This window comes from Podarcis gaigeae (genome assembly GCF_964106915.1).
Source record: "Podarcis gaigeae genome assembly, chromosome: 7".
NCBI lineage: Eukaryota > Metazoa > Chordata > Lepidosauria > Squamata > Lacertidae > Podarcis > Podarcis gaigeae.
This window is the reverse complement of record NC_139683.1, coordinates 46252385-46276013: the sequence shown is the minus strand read 5'-3', so window position 1 is coordinate 46276013 and position 23629 is coordinate 46252385. Positions and strand designations below refer to the sequence as shown.

Here is a 23629-nt window from a genome sequence, read left to right as displayed (position 1 = left end):
AACAGATATTAAAATAGCTCCAGGAGGAATGAAATTATTTTACAAAACTAAAATGTATTAACTAGCTCTAAACATGTATTTATTTCTTCCCCTGCTCTCAAAATGCTCAAGATAGCCTAAACTTCAGGCAGCCGTAACAAAATTGAACAACCAGAAGCATCATAACACAATGCTAATAAAATAAACCCCATCCACAGCCTAGTATATTCTGGGATGTTCAATAGGAGCAACCATCAAGAAAAATGTTTTAGAAGTCTTATTTTTTAAATTAATATACAGCCTCATATTTCCATCCAGTATTTGTGTATCTTAGTCCCTAGTTCCAAACAAATATCCATTTAAATCTATCTTGCTGACTTCAGCAATACTGAAGTGCTCATGGAGCAAGATCAGAGAGCATTTCTGTTCAATTTCTTCTGCTAGTGATTTTCTGAATGTTTCAAGTTGTCTGAATGGATGTTGATAAATACCAACCTAACCGAATGTGAAAATATGAAAATGGTCTCTAAACTTCAATTATATTTCTGCCCTTTCTGATAACTTCTACTACAGTTAAAGCTAGTTTAATAGCAATCAGAGTTAAGAGATGGAACAAGCAAGCTAAGCCTGTCACTAGGGTCAGTGCCAGATGATTTCATGCTTGAAGACCCTTGTCCATGACTACAAAGACTGTGAATCCCAGTGAAATAGGACAAGAAATACTTATAAAGAAATGGTGAGGACAACACAAAGTTCTCTAGTTAAAATGAATCAACGTTCTGAATTTCCTCCGAAGACAATGGTGGTTAAGGGAGAAACAGCTATGAATATGAATTGACAAAGTGAAGCTACGTAGCTCTTTATCTGGCTAAATGATGTATATAAGACATATATGCACTCACAGGTACATATAGAAAGATGAAGATCAGTATTCAGGATACATAATGAAGAAAAGATGTAAAACTAGAATGAATGTGCAAAAATTATACAGAATGCCAGCATTGATCCTAGCACAACTTAGCATCTATGTTTATATCCTCCAGTGGTTGACTCAGCAGTATATTTAGCTGATATATTTTTGCTTCCAAATCACATCTTTATTGTTTTTTCTTTCCCAGAAATCAGAAAACGTATCTTCTATGATATATTTTGTATTGAAATAGAGCTATATTTTTCATCATTAATGTAATCATATATAAATCATGCTCCCAGGCATGCTATCCACATACGGGAGCTTAGCTAAAGAATACAAAACCTCTAGTACAATGTAGGGAAGCACAAATGAAGATGTATATAAGAAAGTGTCAGAAATGAGGGAGACAAATGAGTAGGGTGAACATATTTGGTTAGAGAAGAAAGATGGCTTGAAACTTAAATGAAAAAGTTAACCTTGAAACTCATAATTAAACTTAACTGAGATCATATGATTTCTATGGTTTAGGCGGCAAAATGAGCAGATGAGTTACAACAATCACAACTTACTGCCTGCATAAGGCACTCATGAAGCAAAGCTGCTGTAACACAAAGATAAAAGAGATGGAATGAGAGAGAGAATTTTTGCTTCCTACCTGAATGGCAGGTCTGAGAGTTTAGTGCCACCTTGTGGTCAAAGGGCATGAACAGCAACATCCTACTTGAAGACCTTAAATACCCAAGGGAGAAGGAACCATTGTTCTCACCTGAAAGGTATTTGTCCTTGGATGATCTAAAGTTTTCAAGGTGTCGTTCCCTTTTAAAAATGTTTTTTTCAACTGCCATACTAGGTTTCCTTGTTCCTAAGGTTGGTCTTATGCTCTGCTGTGTACTCAGTGAGCTTTTTCTGGTGCAGTGGTTTGTTATTGTGTAATTTGTGTGTGCGTTTTTTTTAAGCTTGCACATGAAGCAAACTGAAGCCTAAGGAGAAAACCATCTACTTCCTCTAAAGTTCAATGTTCCCTGCCTTTGAGCAGTAGGGGAAGCCAAACCCACTTGAACACTTTCAGTCACTCAAAGATGAGAAAAACAGTTCCTTTTAAGTCATATTAATTTAAGTAACACTCAACCTCTCTCTGTCTCTCTCTCTCTGTCTCTCTCTCCCCCCCCTCCCCATATGTGCCCATCCTCAAGTGATTTTCCCTGTTTTTCCATATTTGTTAATTGTGGCTTCCTGTCCTTTTGAGCCTGTTTTCATCATACGTACTAGTGATTTCCAGAAGCACACACTGTATCACCACAAGCCATATCCATCCAATTCATTCAAATAAATGGATTTACATCATTCCTTTCCATTTATTTCAATAGATTTAATGAGTTAGTTGGATTCAGTTCACTCTGTGCTTTCCATTTTTATGTGCTTCTTTTCTACATACATACTGTTGTGTGTTACTGGGCTAAAGGGTATAGGTAGCAAAGCAGCAGAACAATAGACACATTTAACACAGCCGCACCCTTACATGTCTGATCAGCAGGCACGTACTTGGTGCTGGCAGCAAACTACATGGTGATTCCCACTGGGGTAGAGGCAGTGCTGCCTAGAAAAATTATTCTCCCACGAAGCTGAAACTTTTGCAGGCAGGAGTAGTGACAACATACACAGCAGATGCAAATTCTCCCCCACCCTCTCCAAGGCTGGCAGAACCATAAAAAGGAGAAAGTAGCAGAGCATAATCTGGGATAATTTTGAGATGACGGTGGATCCCAGCTATGCCATCTGCCTGTACTGCAAAAAAAAAAAAAAAAAAGCTGAGTGGGGGCAAGTTTCAAGGGCATTACACCAGACAGCTCCAGTTCCTCTTGCTGGAAGAAGCTACACAATAGCGGCTTAGGAAGCAACAATGGAGGGCCTGGGGTGGGGAAAGTACAATATCCCAGCATACTGGGCAGGAACACAAGTAAACAAAGCATTTTGATTACAGCTCTGTGTGCAGTATCACCTATGAGCACTGATGTAGTGCCCACAAACAAAACCACAGGGACTGTTGTTCCTACCCCCCACTCCATAATCAACCCCAAAAGGATTGATAAATACACCCCTGAGTGTCCACCACAGTAGGGAAGACTAATGTAATCACTTTCTTACACCACCTTAAAAATGTAATGATTCCACTTGTAGGAAAACCACTGCAGTTATCCTCACAAGATTTTGCAGGATTGTTTCTGCCAAAGGATTTTAGGCATGCACACCTAAAACCTTTATCAAATTCTGCCCAATTTAGAGCTCTTTTCTGAGTTCTCAATAGCAAATGGGAGAGATGATGAAGCCTTTTTTTCTGGCGCAGACTTGGAACTGACACAAATTGGGCACCCTCCAAAAGTACTTTGGACTTAGGTGGACGTTTTCTGAAGTGCTGAATCAGGGTCTGAACAAATCCTCTGGTCAGTGCACATCCCCAATATTATCCCCATTTAAATGTGTTGCCTTCTACAGTGTAATTAGTTTCTACTGTGTTATTTTTCCTGGGAAGTCATTCCATTTGAATATTCCAAGGAGAAACAAAGATTTCTTGTCAGTTGAATCACAGTGGGGTGGATTACTTTCTTTTGAGAGAAGGCTGATTTTTCTACTATTGAATTTCTGAGTTTATGGAGTTTTTACATTTTTCAATTTAAAGCATGTACCTGTGGTTTTAAAAATCTAGATAAAATATTTTTTTGCCATAAAAAAGAGCAAAGTATTAAATATTGGAAAGCACTTTCACACAAAGGGCTAAATAAATGGCTTGTGCATGCTAGAAATAAAACAAAGTGTATTAAGGATTACATGGAGGAATATTTACCAACATCAATGATATGACTTATTATCAGGATACTTTGCTGAGAACTTTGACCAGGATGTGGAATAATGCAGCAAAGAGGGGCACAGAGTTATATAATACTGAAGATCAAACTTCCATTAGTAACCAAATACAAGGCAAAATATAAGGCAACAATAAAGCAAAAACCTGGTGAAACAAGTAGCAATGCATTTTATGGATACTACTAACATGTGCATTCCTCTCTTTAAGAGATGTTTGTGTAAAAATGAACATCACCATAAGTACATGAAGAATTCCAGTTGATTATACTGAAAAATGGGTGCTTATATAAGACTCTGAACCTCCCCCAACTTCCACCAGTTCCTTTGTTGATGTGACAGCAAGTTACAATCAGCTAGAAAGGCATAGATGGAAGGGTAAGGTAGATTTGGTATGTCTATTTTAAAGACTTAAAAATGTTTTAGTGCATTTAATTTTTTATATTAATAATATTTACAAATATAAAAATTATAAGTATGTTATGTTCACAAACTGAATGTTTATTTTAAAAATTAAATCCCATTGTAGAACAATTTGCTCAAAATGCATTAGGATTTTCAAATGACTTGAATAAATCATTTTACATTGATATGAATTCCTGCTGCTTGTTAAACAAAAATAAAGTAAGATTTGCTGCATTTAAAAAGACAGTATCTCCAGTTAGTAAATGCCCTTAACTAGGAACCAGATTTAATCAGATTTGTAAGAGGTGAATCTAGTCAACACAGTAACCTTTGGATAGGTCAGTTATTTCATATGCAGACCCTCCTTAAAAAAAAAGAAAGATTTAAACTTAGTCCATTCACATCTCACCTAGCTTTTCCAGACGCATTCTTAACTTTTCTGAATGACTGATTTGCTGAGGACCTTGTAGAAAGAGTTCTGGGGGAAGCACGAACAAAACTGGATGGTGGTGTCTTGGGGATCTTCTTTACTAAATGAGAAACCCATTTCTTCTGATCTTCTTGACAGGGGGCTAACAACAACATATCTCTTGCTGAAGTTACATCATAACTCACTATTAATGAGAAAAAAAGAATACTGTTAAATGAGAAAAAAAGAATACTGTTAAATAAAACCACTGGTTGGCTAATGAAAGTATTGAACAAACACCTCTCATTCACTGGAGGTTTTTAATAAGAGATTGGGTAGTGATTTGTCATGGATACTTTAGTTGATATTCCTGCATTGCAGGGGGTTGGACTAGATGACCCTCAGGGTTCGTTCCAACTCTACAATTATATGATTTTAATATAATGTATTATGGTTGGTAGCACTTAGGTACATACTTTACAGCAAAGAAATCCAGATCTTTCAAAATTAAAACTGCACTACTTAGTTGCTTAGGGACGTGGGTGGCGCTGTGGTCTAAACCACAGAGCCTAGGGCTTGCCGATCAGAAGGTTGGAGGTTCGAATCCCCGCAACAGGGTGAGCTCCCGTTGCTCAGTCCCTGCTCCTGCCAATCTAGCAGTTCTAAAGCACGTCAAAGTACAAGTGGGTAAAAAGGTACCGCTCCGGCAGGAAGGTAAACGGCGTTTCCGTGTGTTGCTCTGGTTCGCCAGAAGCAGCTTAGTCATGCTGGCCACATGACCCCAGAGTCACCCGCGACTGGACTTAACAATCAGGGGTCCCTTTACCTTTACTTAGTTGCTTAATTGGTTAATCAATTTAAAACAGATTACTGATTTAAAAGTTACAGTCAGTCAGCATATTTCAATATATTTTCAAATTACTTTTAATAAAACTACATGTAAACACAAGCACATGGATGTCTTCAAAATCAGCTGTGGGGGTTTGGGGGACCCTCCAGAACAGATTTGAGGGTGGGGGCACAAGAAGAGGAGAAAAATGGAAGTCCCATTCAGCCAGTGTAATTACACATGAAGAGCACCAGATACAAGGTAAAGGTAAAGGTACCCCTGCCCGTACGGGCCAGTCTTGACAGACTCTGGGGTTGTGCGCCCATCTCACTCAAGAGGCCAGGGGCCAGCGCTGTCCGGAGACACTTCCGGGTCACGTGGCCAGCGTGACATTGCTGCTCTGGCGAGCCAGAGCCGCACACGGAAACACCGTTTACCTTCCCGCTGGTAAGCGGTCCCTATTTATCTACTTGCACCCGGAGGTGCTTTCGAACTGCTAGGTTGGCAGGCGCTGGGACCGAGCAGCGGGAGCGCACCCCGCCGCAGGGATTCGAACCGCCGACCTTTTGATCGGCAAGTCCTAGGTGCTGAGGCTTTAACCCACAGCGCCACCTGCGTCCCTGCACCAGATACAACCCATAATCTAATCAACCTAGTTTGGATTGCCCCTCTGACAGAACTGCACTGAATTCAAATATAAATATAGTCACCTTACCTTTACATGGTGCAATTAATTCTTCCTTTTTATCCAAGTGATCTCTATGGCACTTAACATGGCATCGCCTACATTCTACTGCAGGTGGTGGCTTAAATACATGCCAGAGGGGCTTGGCACAAGCCTCACAGTTGGCTGGAAAGTGGTATAATGTTGGGATGAATTCATGACCTTTATGATTCAGAAAGGTTGTCTTCTCTGGTGGCTGAACTGGTTCTGCTTCCAAATCTTTTCGGCACTCGCCCTCATTGGCATATAGAATCTGAGCAAAACAAGAAAGGCATATAGTAGTATTTCATACATTTTTCTTCAAAGTTGACAAGTTATTTAAAGAAACTATGTTCAAATCAATATATGACAGTTGCTGTTACCTGGAATATTTTAGGAATTTCCTCAGTTTCTGCTCTATAGACATCCCCCTGTGTTACTGGTCGCACATGGAACAATTTTCTGCAATCAAATAAACATTGCACTGTTTTAATAATTATATCACAACTAAGCAGATATTAGATCAAAATTAATTTCCCTACTGTTTAACATCAATATCCATTTTGCTACAAGTACATAACGTTACTGCATTTCCTACAAAATAAAGAATTATTGAGAAGTGTGCATATATGTAACAGAGTATAGGTAACAGGAAGATGTAGCTGAATCAGGAATCATAGAAGTGTATCTAGGTGGTGTTAATGGGTGTTCATCTGATGTTCACACATACATATTTACTGCAGGAAAATCTGGTGTGACATGTGAACATATAAAAGTTGTAGAAATGATGGAGACACTCTATTCACTAAAGGATTCAACATGCTCAAGTGAACCATTCTTCTGAATAGTTGAGCCTATCCAGTCTGACAGAAACTAAAATGTATCTCTGTATCTAAAGACCCATAAAAATTAAACCTTTTAAATTAGGAAATTCCCTTCTGTTATCTCAAACTGATATTAGAAGAACGTACTCTATATCTAATACCATGGATGGATTAGAATGTTCTCTGTCCTGTTCGTCGTTATAGAACAAAATCTTTCTGCTGCTGACCACAACATACTGAAAAAGAGAGAAAGGGGAAAAGACTGTTAATACATAAAAGGCAATTCTATTCACCTCGTCATTTCTCTGGATAAAAAGAGAGGCTGTTCAGGTGTAATGCAAAACCATAGCTTGACTTCTGATCCTAGTTGGGGCAAAGGATAAGTTGCCATATCTCACTCAAACATCTGAGTTTGAGTTTAACTATGAACACAAGGAAGGGAAGGATGGAAGATAGGGAACATGGAGTACACTAGCCTGAAATTGGGGGTGACATGTGAACCACCCAGAGACAACATTAGTTAATCACTAATAAATTAGGATAAAAACTAATGATGCATATATACTGCTTTTTACTCAGTTTAAATTGTTTTCAAAAACATGCAGATAGAAGAAATGATAACTAGATGGCCTGGGTTGTTTTTTTGTGCAGCATAAATGGTCTTACATAACCAATTATTTTTCAGCATGTGTGTGTGTCTTAGTAAGCATCAAATATTTTCTACCCATGCGTTGGATGTAAGCTGAATAATTTAATATATGATTTGGCATATGCTTCAAAAGAAAATAGAATTCTTATATACCTGCTTCTTCCATCCATGACGTTTTATATTTCCTTTGTTTGGTATTGAAAGCCAGCCCTCCATTCTTGACTCTGTTGGGGGACATATTAGGCAACACTTTAATAACAGAGAACTATAAGAAAATAAATTTCATGCAGCCATTAGCAATTACCAAATAGACTGCTGAAGCAGGAATAAAAGCCACAGCTAAATAAAAAACAGAACTGAAGCATTTTTCATGCTTTGTCACAAATTCATTTTCCATGGCAATAAACCTATTGCAGGATAAGCAGCAAAAGGGTTTACAAGGGTAACATCAAATACTGTTTCAATGGCAAAGTTTTGAAACAGCCAGACCAGACTTTGGTCTGAAAATGGTGGTATAGCATGAATCATAGTATTATTAAAATTTTTAACATAAATGTAATGTAACACTAGGAAAGGGAAGATGAAATACTAAGCATAAAGGTATAGTAACTGAAAGCCACAGTTCACAATAAACAAAAAAAGCAGGAGAGCAAACACAAAGTACCCACTTGTCCCATTACTCACAGAAGGTAAGAATAGAAGAGAAATAAATAAGGAATGCAGGAAGAATCAGCTAGATATAAAGAATAAGAGAGAAGCAGTTTATTTAGTTTTCATACAACATTTTTTAGTCTGTGATAAGATTCCTACATAATCATATAAAAGGCTAAAGGTTCTCTAAATGCTTATAAAAAGGACTGATGTTTGTAACACCAAATTTCATTACAAGTAACTACCAGCTGGTGATATTCTAACCTGGGGCAGAGAGAAAGAACCCTGCCACATGTATGCCAAATTCAGGGTACTGTTTCAGAACCAAGCATTGACTGAAAAACATTATTACTATTTAATTTATATTCTACCCCTCATCCAAAGATTACAGGGTGGTTGACAACATAAAAACAAAAAATACTATTCATCATCATCTTCTTCTTCTTCTTCACACAGGCAAACACATTTAAAAGTCCATAGATTTTTTAACAGCCAAAGGCCTGGTTAAAGAAGAATGTTTTCATCTGGCTCCTAGCAGTAAAAAAATAATTTTTTACTGGATGCAGGTTTAATGACAGGGTACTGAGGCTGAGAGCTAGTGACCTCTGATTACAAAGTGAGTCTAGGCTAAAGTGGGACTTTTAAGCCCAGGCTGAGGTTTTTTACTTTCAGATGTACTCCCCACTGAAACTCTCAACACATTATAAACAAAAAATGAACACAATCAGAATTAATTCTTAGTGTGCAGAACCACTATCTGGAAAGATGCTTATACATCATGATAAGAAGACAGGAAGAGATAGCAAGCCACAGTTAGGAATGAAAGCTGCTGCTTTTCAAGATGAAGTCCATTAAAGAATACAATACATAACACTGTTCATAAATTCTGCTCACACATGAAACCAGCGCATGAGCAAGGCTGTGCCAAGTAGCCGTGCCCCCAACATCATGGGCACCAACTAGCCCTGCCCTCTGGCATCTGCACATACAGCACAAATATCAGTGCGGATGGAGCCTTTGTACACACAACTGACTTCCATGTGATCTGGAACCCCTCATAACTGAGGTTCAAGACTGTGCTGAATTCTTTGCACATACAGCTGTACACACAAAGGCTTTGTCTAAACATATATTTACACTGTATGCTCAGACACCAGAAGCCAGGAATACTCAGCATACACAAAATCGGTGCATGAGCTTTTCAGATATTCAGCACAACCCTGCTTCCCATTCACATGTCAAGGTTTTTGGTTTTTTTAGGCGGTATGCGGCAGTACATTGTACCGCCACCTCTTTTTCACCTCCTCCTCCACCTCTTCCCCACAGCCATTTTGGACCAAAGTGGGTCTACCACAAAGTGGCGTGGCAAGAGCGGCCGACTTTCTTACCCCTCCATTCCTTGACTAGTGGGCCACTCCAAGCACGCCACTTTGTGGTAGAGGAGGACTGCTGTGCTCTACTACAAAGTGGCGTGGCTAGAACAATGACATTTCTTTTTCCTCCTTTCCTTGCTCTGTGGGCCGCTCTAGCCGCACCATTTTGTGGTAGACCTGCTTTGGTAGGTCACGCCAAAATGCCTCTGGGGATGGCGGTGGGTGGGAAGCAGTGGCGGAGGAGGCAGGCAAAGGGGTGAGTGTACTGGCAACCCATTTTTTTCAAATAAAGCACTGCACATGTCTAACTTCTGAATAGGGCTAAAGAAGATAAACAATCTGGTGAAGGAGTCAGAAAAGATAGCTGTAGTGTTCAGTCTCTAGGAATCCAATCCTAAATGCACTTCACTGGAGACTAGAGATATAGAATCTGGCCAGATGGGGTGAATCATATGTAAATGAGCAGAATAACTGTTACATTTTAAAACTTGAACTGTTCACATTACAGATTTTGATGTGAAATTATAATCTATATATTGTTTGTCCTATCTTTCCTTACCTCCAGGGTTCCTGTTATATAGGTTTTCCCATCTAATACTTTTTAAATAGAACTGTCAACCAAGTAAGAAATAATTAGGTAATTAATCCCTCGGCCATTCTGTCCACTATTAATTAAGATGTTTCATATATATATATATATATATATATATATATATATATAATCTGTGAGTGAGCAGAAAGGACTTGCAATCTGACTTCACCTTCCTGTTCTCCACCCTGCAGCCCTCTGTACACCCTCAAAGTCTGCTCCAGAGAGTTGGAAGATCCTCCAGAGCAGATTTTGGGGGCATGCAGGGCAAGAAGGAAATTAAAATGAGTGGAAGTCTGCTATTGTGATGCAGACTTAATTTAATTAATTAATTTAAACAATCAGCTTAAAAGCATAAAATAATATAAACTGAAATGACCCTAATTAATTTTGTTATCAAGAATCAGAAAACAATTCAATCTTGATGTGTCAGTTATTTTGATATACAGCAATTGTAAAAGGGGAGCTAAGAAACAGGTGCTTTACAATTGTCAGGGGCTTTATTCTTTGCAGTAGTTAGATCATACATATAAATATAATTAAGATTTTTAAAAAATCCATACTTTTTTTTTCTACTGCAACAGTACATGTGGGGAAGTGGACTTGTTAATTATTTGTGCAATGAAATATAAAGATAAAGGTAAAGGTACCCCTGCCCATACGGGCCAGTCGTGTCCGACTCTAGGGTTGTGCGCCCATCTCACTTAAGAGGCCGGGGGCCAGCGCTGTCCGAAGACACTTCCGGGTCACATGGCCAGCGTGACGAAGCTGCTCTGGCGAGCTGGCACCAGCACAGCACACGGAAACGCCGTTTACCTTCCCGCTATAAAGCGGTGGTACCTATTTATCTACTTGCACTTAAGGGTGCTTTCAAACTGCTAGGTTGGCAGGAGCTGGGACCGAAAGACGGGAGCTCACCCCGCCACGGGGATTCAAACCGCCGACCATACGATCGGCAAGTCCTAGGCACTGAGGATTTACCCACAGCGCCACCCGCGTCCCTGCAATGAAATATAATCCACAGTAAATCTACTCTAACCAAACAATGATGGTAAATGCAGATATCACATCTACAGCCACTGTATAAAAAAATGACAACTTGCAAGCTGCATACTAAGGAATTATCTAAATGGGAACTCAAGCTTTTAAATTTTCTCTAAAGAGAAGTATGCAGAGAATTTTGCACCCTGCCTTTAAACCATATTATCCTCTATCTACAAAAGAAATGTAAAATAATAAAGCCAAAGGTTGTTTAAAAATGGGGGGGGGGTGATAGCTTATCTATATAGAGAAGAAAAGCCTGGTGAACAAGATGCATAAATAGTAAGCAAAACATCTATGCCTCTTACCTATAACATTCCCATCAGTGTCATCTGGCGGAAGGCTGGCAACACTAGTTGAGTCCATGCCTAGTTGTAAGTCATTAATTTTACTGCGCAGTTGTTCTATATCACTTTCCTTGCTATCCAACTGCATCTGAAGTTCGTTCTTATGTGCAGACTCTTCCGCAATTTGCTGTATTCAGTAGAAAATGTGGGGAATATTATTTGTATGAACTAATTTGTTAAGAACGTGAGGTATTAAAATTCAAACTGAGCCAAACAAAATGTTCATTATTTGCAGATCTATCATCACAACCTTGCAGAAACAAAATTATTTACTAGTATACAATATCATCACTGGCCAGTTTCAGTCTCTTAAATGAGAGATTTTCCAGTTTTTGGTCAGGTTTAACACCAGTTTTGGCACAGAAACTGCCTTGGTTGCTCTGTTAGATTAACTTTGTCCTGCTACTTCCTCGTGCATGACAGTAATCATTTGAAAACTCTTTAGTTGAACAAGGTACTCCACAGTAGAGTTTAGACAGACAAGCTGAGTACTGAACACCATTTTATTCTCATATATGTTAGCTTTTAAGCAGAAAACCATCAGTGAATGTATTTGACAGGACTATATAAAACCAAATGAAAAAAGGGGAAAGGTCTTACCGCTTGAATTTCATTAAGCTCCTTCTGGTATTTTATTACCATCTGATTAAATTTCTCTTTTTCTTGGTTAAGTTCCAATTGTAACTTCCGATTTTCCTTCTCTTTTTTCTTGTAGTCCTGCATGTTTACTTTCTTTCTATCTAGCTTAAAATCTTTGCGATTCATAATTTCAGCCAGTTTGTTGACAGCCTGTTATGTATCAAACAAATATGCACAAATCTGAATAGACATAAAAAATATAAGCACATATATGGTCCCCAACCTCTTGGAATTATTCTAACCAATGATAACATTTGAGTCTTGCTCACAAATTAAACATTTTACAAAGCATTATCAATTAGTGAAATAAATATATGGATCTCATATATTTCTATGGGTCTAAGCCATTTAACCCATTATTCTTCTTCCCACAGCTAAGACAAATGGGGAAATGCTGTGGGTGTATAATCACAATTGAAACCTTTCATCCTTGTTTGTAGTGAAAACAGAAGAACATATGAAGGGCTAATAAAATCTTTCAGAATGTAGTTTAACACAGCATCAAAAAAAAAGACAAATACCTGTGTTTTAAGGGTTCTTTCAGTGTTCAAGTTCTTTTCATACTGCATTTTTATGGTATTTATTTCTTCTTCTTTCTTCAATATATAATCTGTTGACAATATTAAGCATTAAAGTTAAGCAAGGCCTTTTATGACATTGAAATAACTGCTCCTTACTTGGTTCCCTTCCCCCATCAATCGTTATTTAATTTTTATTAATGTAACCAAATGGTTATGCCACTGCATAATCATTCTGGAATGATTCAATATTTGTACTCTTAGGATGATTTAGTCAGATACCACCCTATTTATTAGTTTTATGAGAAGCTTTATATCCCACCTTTCCACTATGATGAGTCACATAAGAAGAAGAAGAAGAAGAGAAGAGTTTGGATTTGATATCCCGCCTTTCACTCCCTTTAAGGAGTCTCAAAGCGGCTAACATTCTCCTTTCCCTTCCTCCCCCACAACAAACACTCTGTGAGGTGAGTGGGGCTGAGAGACTTCAAAGAAATGTGACTAGCCCAAGGTCACCCAGCAGCTGCATGTGGAGGAGCAGGGAAGCAAACCCGGTTCACCAGATTACATGACTACCGCGTTTAACCACTACACCACACTGGCTCTCAAAGCAATCAATAAAAAAAAAAACAAATTTCAATTACAAAAAGGCAGAACACAATCAAATTATGGATTGGTATGGTGCCTAAATGAAATTAGAAGAAACTATTCTCGATATTAGATAAAAACTAAGACCTCAGAAAATTACCGTCTATGACGGTAATTGAGAAATTTAAGTACACTTTTTTCATAACTCAATCTTTTTAATAGAAACAATTTAGATGAGGGGTGGGTAACCTCCTGAATGTTACCCATGCTGACAGCAGCTGATGGGACTTTTAGTCCAGCAATATTTGGAGGGCAAAAGGTTAGCCACCCCTGATTTAAATGATACTGCCAATAATTCTTCTTAAACATCTTCATTTATAATAAAGAGCATGGCTCCTCCATACCTCAAACTCTAACGGTTAGATTTCCAACTTTTAGCTCATGTTCTAGCAGAACAGAGATTGTTAAACTGTATACTTTACTACAGAGGACATACCAGGCCAGTTCTAGACTTGCCTACAGAAGAAGTCCACTAGCAAAAAGGGACACAAACAACAGAATACAGCCATCTTACAAAGGCCAAAAGCAACAGCTAACACCAGGGGTCGGCAACCTAAGGCCCATGGGCCACAAGCGGTCCACGGGGGTCGTTTAACCGGCCCACAAGCTGCCCCTAAACCGAGCCACAAGGACTTGCTTCCGCAGCGCCGGAATCACATCTGCACAGACACAGGTGCTGAAAATCACGGGCACGCTCTCATGCATGTGCGCGATCCAGCCCACAGAGGGATCTCCACTGGAGTGAACTGGCCCAGGTGAGGTAAACCTTGCCAACCCCTGGCTAACACCAAAGATCACCTCGGACAAAGCAGGAAATAGACTGGAGTTGAGGACTTCAAGCCACTTACAGTACTTCCTCAACTTGGTGCATTTCCTGCCTTCAGACACTAGGAGCCCTTCTGTTTGTGGAAAGAGATGTTTGGACCTAACCCACTGAAAAAAGAACTGCTCTCCGTGTATAAAAGGCTTTGATATATTTCAAAATTAATCTTTTATGGCCATTGATATGGAAATTATCACATACCTTCCTCCAGTTTCTTAATCTTCTCATTTAGTTCAGAATTTTCTTTTGTTAGAAATGCCACATCCTTGGTTAATGTATTATTTGTTTCTTCAAGCTAAGCAAGACAGGGGGAAGGCTTTGTTAAACCACTGACATCAATAAGCACATTACAAAGACTTGACCGGTAACAATTTGTCATCTCATAATTTATCCTTTTAAAAATCTGGACTAGTTTCTGCAGATCTTTTCTGTACTAGACATATTTAGTGATGTGCGAAAAGATCACATACAGTGCTTTGCTATGTAAAGAAACTTTAGAAAACTTAACACAGATTCAAATACAGTGGTACCTCAGTTTTCGAACTTAATCTGTTCTGGAAGACCATACGCGTTCTCAAAACTCAAAGCAGAAGCCTCAAAACAGAAAACTCAAGACAGAAGCCGCATTTCCAGTTCAACTTCCGAGGTGTGTTCGGAAACAGAAGCATTTACTTCTGGGTTTACGGCGTTCGAGTTCCGAAATGTTAGTCAACAGAGACGGTCGAAAACCAAGGTACCACTGTATGTCAAGGCAAGGGAACTGCCAGGAACTAGCAGGATGCTGACGAGTGTGCACTGGGCGCGGGGGGGGGGGAGTGGATGGAGTCTGACTAGGGCAAAGGGGAAGGTTATTTGTGGGGACCTGTACCAACCAGGAGTCAAAGGCAGAGGAAGCTTCAGAGCTAGAGGGAGAGGAAGAAAAGACTGGTCAGGCAAGTGAAGGGCTGGGTGCTTCCCACCCTCTTCTGCACCAATTTCTCCTAGAACCAGGAGAGATTTGAAGCAGGAAGAGCAGAGGCAGCTCACACACAGGTATAGTATCCAGTAGCATGTGCATAGCCTGTTGGGGAAGATAAATAAGCTGGTGGAAGAGGCATGGTCCCTCTTGCTGCAACTGCTCCACAGAGCACAGACCTGGGAATAGCTGCCTAGACACGGCAAAACAGGTATGTCATGTACTGTATTTTTCCATGTATAAGACTAGATTTCCCCCCTTAAAAATAATGTCAAAAATGTGGAGGCGTCTTATACACGGAGGCCATCTCCCCCCATTTTCTTAAACCAGAGTCCCCCCAAAATAGGGGGCGTCTTATAGATGGAAACATACGATACTTTTTTTGGCTGAGGAGCACCCCTGACAGCTCGGACACATATGTAAAGCATGGAATGGCTTTTCCTATAATTTCAAGGAAGGAACCAGTTTGCATTTGTAGCCCTTTGTATATATGCCTCAGTTCCCTTTACTGAAATCAGAAAGTTAGCCTTACCATGAAGTGCCCTTCTGTTCAGTGGGAAATGGAAGCACACATGAAGGGGTTAACTCTCTCTGAGGCAGGGTCAAAACTTTTAAAGCACTACTGGTTAGCTGGAAGGGAGTTAACCCTGTTATGTGTTCTCCATTCTCCACTACGGAAAACAGAACTTCCAGTGCACATCAGAGCAATACATACATCTGGAATAAAATTTTAAAGGAGTATAAAATAGAGGATTCAAAGATGTTTTTGATACAAGATAGCAAGTTGTGTTGTAATGTGTTTATTGCACAGTAACTTACCCGGCTTACAATATTATCCTTGTCGGCAATTTCTTGTCTGTTTCGTGATGCAGCTTTCTTGCTCTCCTGAGTCAATTCAAAATACTGCTCCTCAAGGAGAGCTCGGGCCAACTGCTCAGATTCAGCTTTTGTTTCAGCCAGATCTAGCTGTGCAGCAAGAGTTTCTCTACAACAAAAAGTTAATATTTTTTTTCCAAAGTAGTAATATATAGTGTTTAAAGACTAAGACTGCAGAGAACCAGTCACTATCTCCCAGGCTAACCTATCTCATAGAGTTGTTGTGAAAACAAAATGGGGTGAAATTATATTTGCTACCTTGAGCTCCTTGATGGAAAGGTATGAAATAAATGTAGCATATAAATTATACATACTTTTTCCAAGCAAAGTATGAGCCATGTTGTCTTTTTAATAAAACACAATAAAACAAAAAGTCTGTTCCAGACAACACAGGTGCTATTGCAGGGGGAAAGAGCAAGGTCTTCTTCTCATGTTCCTCTGTATGTTACAATCATTAAATACTTGTATTTTTTTATTTGCTTGCAGAACTAAAATTTGTGTCAAAATATACTATGTCCACAGTATTCTAGAATATGCTGTTCTGCTCTGTCCTAACTTGGGAGTAAAAACAAATAAAAATGTACAGTTTTTACTCAAGTACAACCTTGTATACCTACACTTCTAGCATATGTAACATCCTACACTTTTATGAACATTTTATTTCTAAGCAAAATTAAAAACACACTGTATGCATTCTCGTGAGAAACATGAAGCAGAAATGTCTCCACAATTAGAGGGGCTGAGTACATGCTTCACTTTCTAATTAAAATAAACAGGTGCTTAATAATGGAGAGATTGTGCTTCCAACATTTACTTACTTTTCATTTTGTAATTCCTGTATTTTTTTCTGAGTTTCTTTATTCTTCTCCTCAATTTCTTCTTTAAGTTCTTTAACCTGAGTTTTGTATAGAGTCTGCAAATTAAAAAATCAAATCCAAATCTATAATACTGTGCTCAATAATATGTCTAACCATTCAAACATTCTTTATTACAGGACACATAAAAAAATACTGGCACATTATTTTCTACTTACTGTATATTCTTCTATCATTCTGAGCATTTATTAAACACTTTTCAGGTATTGTCAGGGATTTGGGCAAAGGAGGAGTGGTGGAAACCGCCTCCCCATCCTGTCCCTTCCAGGGAGGAAGAAGAGGAAAACACTGTAGATTTAGAACTGTGGTTTGCAGGAGGTCACAGCTCAGGGACAAATTAGGGGGAAGGTTGGGAAATAATGGGAGAGGAGGAGCAGGAAGAGTCAGAGCAGCAGCTGGCTGACACGTCACTAGAAAGCATTCCAGACCCACCGTCTCACAGAACCCATCAAGCCTTAAAAGTAGGAGAGCAAAGAGCTTGAAGACAGAGGGCACATAGTGGCACCCATAGAGGAGATGATGAAGAAGAAAAATGAGGAAGTGGGAGAGAAGGTGGGGGTGGAGATTCACTCGGAACAACGCCATTATCCAAGAGGCTGGGTTCTATAGCCTCTCTCTGTAAAGATTGAAATAGAAAAGGACTGTAAAAAACTTTTCCTTGTCTTCATACTTCCCTAAGCAATCAGCTGGGAGTCGCTGACAGCACCCTGACAGGTATAGGCAATATCTCAGAGAGCTTTAAAATATGATTAAACAAAGCAATAAAGCAAGCAATGGAGAACAAGTCTATAAATTCCTATAAAATCATAACCTTCACCAGAAACTACAATGATATGCTCCAATCTGAGTTAAGTCAGATGCATCACTGCCCAGTCTAGTGCATGGAAGGCTTCCAGGTGAAGGGGCAACAATCTGGTTCCTTCCTACCTGTAACATGGACTTTCATGGTTGTGTTGTCCATCCATATTTGAACATCAGACATGAGCAATGTGTGGGTGAGGTGTTTCAGCATCAGGTGGGCAACTCACAGCTCCAGTCACTTGACAAGAATGCTGGGCTTCTGGCCTGGTCCTCCTGCTCTGGACATGCTGGCTCACTAGTGGGTTTTCCAATTCCTGCGGCTAGCATCCATTGTGATAGTTAGGGGTGGTAGGTTCTTTAGGGGAACCAGTGCTATCAGGTGCACTGAAGTTGCCGCACCACGGAAAGGGCCATTTGATATAGGCCACCAGGAGGATCTGACAATGTCTACAATTGGCTATGATGTCTTTGTATAGTAGGAGGGTCAGGAGTGGTGTCTGGCCCATGGTGTGATCCCTATAACTAATGCCATCATATTCAACAGCTGAGCTAACATCATTACATACGATATCCTTAGCAAAAGTCAGCAAATGACCACCCTGATTTTGATGGCTCCCAAGTGCTACATCCCAAGGGATGTAGTTGCTTTTTGTTGTATTGACTACGAAACCATGGCCCTTGAGGGTTGCTAGCACTATCTGCACATTGTCTTCCACTTCTGTCTGTTTTTCCTGTCCTTATCATTACCTCTTTATCCATTTTCCCTCCACAGGCACAAACATTATATGAAGCTAATATAGAAAGTCACTACTATTGGGATTATACAATGTTACCATATCATCACTCAGAAAAATTGCTTGTGTAATGTACAAGTGGATAGCTTACAGAAAAGTACTGTTCAGCTTCTAGTTGATCTTGCAGTTCACGCATCTGGCCTTCATTCCCTCTGTACTGCCTTTGAGAGGAGAAAAATAATAAAGAGCTTTCTACATATTAACCAAAGACCTGCTGGCAACATATTATCTGGTGATTTTTAACCCACATAACCCTCTCTATCCCATCCCCACATTACCTAGTCAATCAGCAGACTTCTGCTCCCCACCACCAAATTCAAAAAATCTCTCATTTTTGACATAGCATTCAAATCCCTAATACACATTCAAATAAAATACTTCTCAACTGAAGGAGTTTATACAATAAACTATCAGTCATCAAGTGCTGGCTAAACATCCAAGTTGTGCATGAAGTATGAAATAAGCCTTTAGACAGCTTAAACTTCTGAAGGGGTTCGTCTTACTCCAAGGTTTTAATTTAAGGTTATACGTTCCCTTAAATGAATTTCAGCTGAAACTTCAAACTGGAACAAGTGCTTCGTTTTGATTAGTTCATTTGTAAGACAACTAGAAAATAAGCAGTGCACTTCTGCTTAAAAGACAAGAAACAAACCCTGTGGCATCTACTTTTATAGCATTAACCTGTAATGTGATCATATAAACAGATCTTACTAAACAAAGATATTCATGTACTGAAATGTATGCATATTTGAATACAGAAAAGCACTCAGTAACATTTGTAACATTATGGGGTGAAGCAGCTGATTCTAAATTCAGTTTACTTACTTTGCCAGTTGAGCCAACTCAAATTCTGCTAATCTCTTCGCTTCCAACAACGTGTTGATCTCCTGTTTTAGCTGCTTCTCAGAACTTTTTAAGTTATCTGCCTCTATAGCATGAATCTTCAGGTCATTCTGTGTCATCACTCTCTTATTAATTTCATGCTCCAGCTGAAGTGTGATATTCTTAACCTAACCACACAATAAAATATTTTAGCCAATAGAAATATTACTACTTTCTTTAAAAGTAGTAATATTTCATAAATAAGTTAATGTCAGAATTTAAACATTTTTTTCTTTATACAGCAGCATTCAATGCAGTATCAAAAGCTGCTTTTGAAAGTGAGTTCAGGTTTGAAAGCAGTTTGCCATCACACACACAGACTTAAACACTACACAAGCCTCTGCACGCACACACAAACTGCCTTGAGCATGCAAAACAAGTTGTGTGGTTGCCTAAGCTGCCTTTATGTCCATGTACAACAGAATGTACATGGCAACATACAGAATTTCTTTACAAAGCAGCCCATCTTCCTCAATTCTAAATTTTGAAACAACAACCCATGATTTCCCCCACAATACAGCAAAAGAAAGGTCCTACTAATTTTATAATAATCATTTCTCTATGTATTTCCAATTTCATTAGCATATTTTGTAGCAAAGCTTTTTTTAAAAAAAAATTATTAACTGGCCAATCACATCAAATTAAATCACATCACATAAATTCTGAATTACAAAGCCAAATTTTGAATTTTGTTGGGGGGACCCATATTTCAAGATCCGAAGGGGAATTCTGATCATCTTCTTGCTGCTGCGTTAATGTCCAAATCAGTCCAGACAGAGTTCATAATTCTATCCCATCTTATCTTGCTGTTTCCACATCACATCTTGTTCATATATTTTCTCTTTTTTCTTTATGATCTCTTCTGATAGTCTCCTTAAGCCGATAAACACCAATAGTAATAATAATCCTGTGTGAATTTTCCGTTCTTCCAATCCTCGAAGCAAGATGGTTTCCATATATCATCTCCTTCATAGATAACATCGCTCTTTCCATCATAATCTTGCAAAACTGTCGCTCTTAAGTCCCACTGAGGAGTTTAAGCCACAATATATAAACAGCTTTGTTTCTCTCTTTCTCCTCCCAGACTCAAGACCTCCGATAGAGCTTCCCAATATGGCGACGGCATTTTTAACTGCGTCATTCCAAAGCTCTTATACATTCTACGCTCTTCTTAAAACATGCTTTGGTTCAAAAGTTTATCTCCACACAGCCTTAAATCCACAGCTTAAGTCCTTAAAACAACATTTCTGACTCATAAGGGGAGGGGATTCTTGTTTAATCACATAAGAAAAGAAAGAAAAGTTTTTTTCCGCCTCCCCAATCAGTCATTTGCCATACCGTGTCTTGGCGTATCTTCTCATATTTTATTCTTGTCTTGTTTTATCAGAGATCTCTTCTGTTAACAGTCTTTACTCCCCCTTCTTCCTTGAAATATGTGCATTCACCTCATCCAAATTGTTTCTTTTGAAGTTCTTGCAGCTAGTGGCGCGAATCAGGGATGACGTCCAGGAGTGCCGAAATCCCACAGGAGGGCTGTGCGCCTAGTGCCCCCATCCCCACAAATTCGGGGGTGGTATAGGGCACAGCAGGCAAGGGCCGTCCCCCCCACCATCAGGGGGGGTTAGGGAGGCTAATTACCCCATCATAGCCTCCAAATTACCTTGTGTGGGTCGGAGAGATGTTATTGTCAGCCATCTTCCGATGCGCCCCCTAGTGGCGCCCCTTTTTTACTCTGGTTTCACCTCAGATCGTATAAATCTTTCGCCTTTTGTAGCAAAGCTTTGTAGTGCAAAATACATGGCACGTAGAATCCAAATTGTATGAATTGAGAAAACATTTCCAATTACAACACTAAATTGGGGGAAAATTAATTCAGAAACTGGATTCGCATCTACATGCAAAAGCGGAGGTTTGGGGAGTTTTCTGCTTAAAGGGATATGAAGAAAGTTAAGTTTTCTTAAGTACCTCAAACTTATAGCAACTAACTTAAGCACTTTTTATTACCTCATCTTCTAGTCTCTCTTTCTGTTCACTAAGGTGCTCCAGCTTCTGTTGAGATTGCTTCAAGTCAAAGTCTAGCATGGAACATTGCTTTTCAATCTGGACTATTCGATTTTCTGCCTTCTCTCTTGCTGATCGCTCTTCTTTCACCTTTTTTTCAATTTCTAAAGGACCAAAGATAGTACATATTTAAAAAAATTCCAATAAAAGAATTTTATGTAGGCTGTTCTGCATACTAAATGTTCAGAGCTTCCACATTTGCAGTGGTACCTGACCAGACACTCTACACTGTCTACAGACATTGGCCAATCAGTTACAATAATCTGATGTTGGGCAGTGGTGGGGAGGCGAGACTTAGGTAGTATAAGCAGCCATAGCAGATACTAAAACTGTCCAGAATTATTATATGTAGCATGCAATGACTAAATGACTAGTAGCCACTGATAGATTTATCTTCCACGAATTTGTCTATTCCCCTTAATAACATAAGAATCGCCACCAGTAGAGGTTCATCCACTCTAGCATCCTGTTCTTACAATGGCCAACCAAATATCTATGGCAACTCCACAAGCAGGAACTGAGTGCAACAGCACTATCCCCAATTGTGAGTCCCTTATGATCCAGCTGCATTGTTGGCTGTACCACATATTGTAATTGTGAATTATGTAATTTAACTTAGACAGTTTATGGAGAATCATTGTATGTCTCATTCATAGTGTTCTTTATCTACTCAAAGGGGCCTTAAGTAGATATTTTATTTTTATTATTTTATTATGTTTGTGTAATAAAATTTGTTTCTCTCTCTCTCTCTCTCTCTATATATATATATACACGTGTGTGTGTGTGTGTGTGTGTAATTTGTATAATGATAAAACTAGTGATGACTGTGAGGAAAAAACAAGTAATACTTGTGTGCTAATACTGTTAGAAACATACTTTCCATTTCAGCACTGTTTTATTGAGCATTTCACTAGGACTGCTTCTACAGGCAGCATTTTGTTTAATTATTGGATAGGAAAGAGACATTTGAAGGCACACATGTCCAATTTGTTCCTTTCTCCTTCTGACTTACAAGTATCATTGCAGCTGTCATTTCTTTATTATATACGTAACTGGCATGTTTATCCTGTAATTATCCAAAGGAAAAATATACAAACAATTAACAGTACCTTGGACATGATCTTCCCTGTGAGAAGGAAGAAAAGAGTGAAGGAGGCAGGTAAAGCCAACATCATGACCTGCTCCAGTTGGACTCTAGTTACTTATTTGTTTTAGTATTTTAAAACTGTAAACATGCCTTGGGAGGAAGACAGTATATAAACGCTATATGAACAAACGCTATAAAAACTTACCACACATTGCAACTGACTTGGCCTCTTCTATTGACTGGTGCTTGTCAGTTAAACGAGCTTTATTTATATTATGCTCATTTACTTCTTGCTCTAAACGCTGCTGTAATATTTTGAGTTTGTAGTTTAGATCAATTTCTAAATTATTCTTTTCCTGTAAGATATTTTTATAAGCTGAAGTTAGGTTAAGAACACCATACCCTCCTTAATCTAAAAAGAAATTCAGATTTCATGACACTCAATAGTTTTTTGTCATCCCATCTGCCTCAGCTTTCTTTTTTAAAAACTGAAAATATGATAATGAACTGCTACATTGCAAGCGAGCGACAAAGTGATGCACACACATACTTCTTTTAGCACACACAATCCACAAATATTTATGATTGCAGATGCTTAGAATTTCACAAATGATTAACAGCTCTGCCCTGCGCTGGTGTCTCTTTATCTGGGGTTAAGTCACAAGTTATTTGTAAATGTATCTTTGAATGCCATGCTTGAGTTTCTCTGTATTATCCTCCCCCACAATGTAGCCATGGGCTTCCCACAATCCATCTGGGGACTACAGCTCATGAAAGGATGTTTTACCCTTTCCCCATGCACCGTTTCCCCACTAAACATCCCTAGAAGCTTTGGTGGGGTGATTTTTCAGTGCAATGATGGCAATGGAGGAAGGGTTAAACCACCTATATTACAAGTTCTGATAGGAATTGGTATCACTGCATCTGCATTTGGTTAAAATATATATATTGACAACCACAAGCACTGATTCAAGATGCATCCCAAGTCATTTTACTCCTAGGACTTTGCCTCTTCAATTCTGCTATGGTAAGCCACCCAAAAACTCTTGCTGTAACATCTCTCATCTTACTCCACTTTTTGCAGAAAGCTTTTGGTTTA

The 23629-nt window shown here is 39.0% G+C and overlaps 1 protein-coding gene and 1 long non-coding RNA gene across 3 annotated transcripts in view; one reads left to right on the top strand and one right to left on the bottom strand.

Moving 5' to 3' along the window:
• ROCK1 (Rho associated coiled-coil containing protein kinase 1) overlaps window positions 1–23629 on the bottom strand; it is a 63893-nt gene that overhangs the window by 6627 nt on the left and 33637 nt on the right. For both annotated transcript variants that reach the window (XM_083748318.1, XM_083748319.1), the window contains exons 18-32: window positions 22736–22886; window positions 21387–21547; window positions 19326–19510; window positions 18592–18661; window positions 16849–16943; window positions 15974–16139; window positions 14401–14494; window positions 12732–12820; window positions 12172–12360; window positions 11533–11698; window positions 7724–7794; window positions 7069–7157; window positions 6481–6559; window positions 6110–6371; window positions 4566–4770 (exon numbers count right to left, since the gene is read on the bottom strand). In XM_083748318.1, coding sequence (XP_083604444.1) covers window positions 4566–4770; window positions 6110–6371; window positions 6481–6559; window positions 7069–7157; window positions 7724–7794; window positions 11533–11698; window positions 12172–12360; window positions 12732–12820; window positions 14401–14494; window positions 15974–16139; window positions 16849–16943; window positions 18592–18661; window positions 19326–19510; window positions 21387–21547; window positions 22736–22886 — 2072 coding nt within the window. The remainder of the gene's footprint in view (window positions 1–4565; window positions 4771–6109; window positions 6372–6480; window positions 6560–7068; window positions 7158–7723; window positions 7795–11532; window positions 11699–12171; window positions 12361–12731; window positions 12821–14400; window positions 14495–15973; window positions 16140–16848; window positions 16944–18591; window positions 18662–19325; window positions 19511–21386; window positions 21548–22735; window positions 22887–23629) is intronic.
• LOC310848832 lies at window positions 2054–4536 on the top strand. Its single transcript, XR_014566638.1, has 2 exons — window positions 2054–3402; window positions 3570–4536. It is a non-coding gene; the product is annotated as an uncharacterized lncRNA (long non-coding RNA).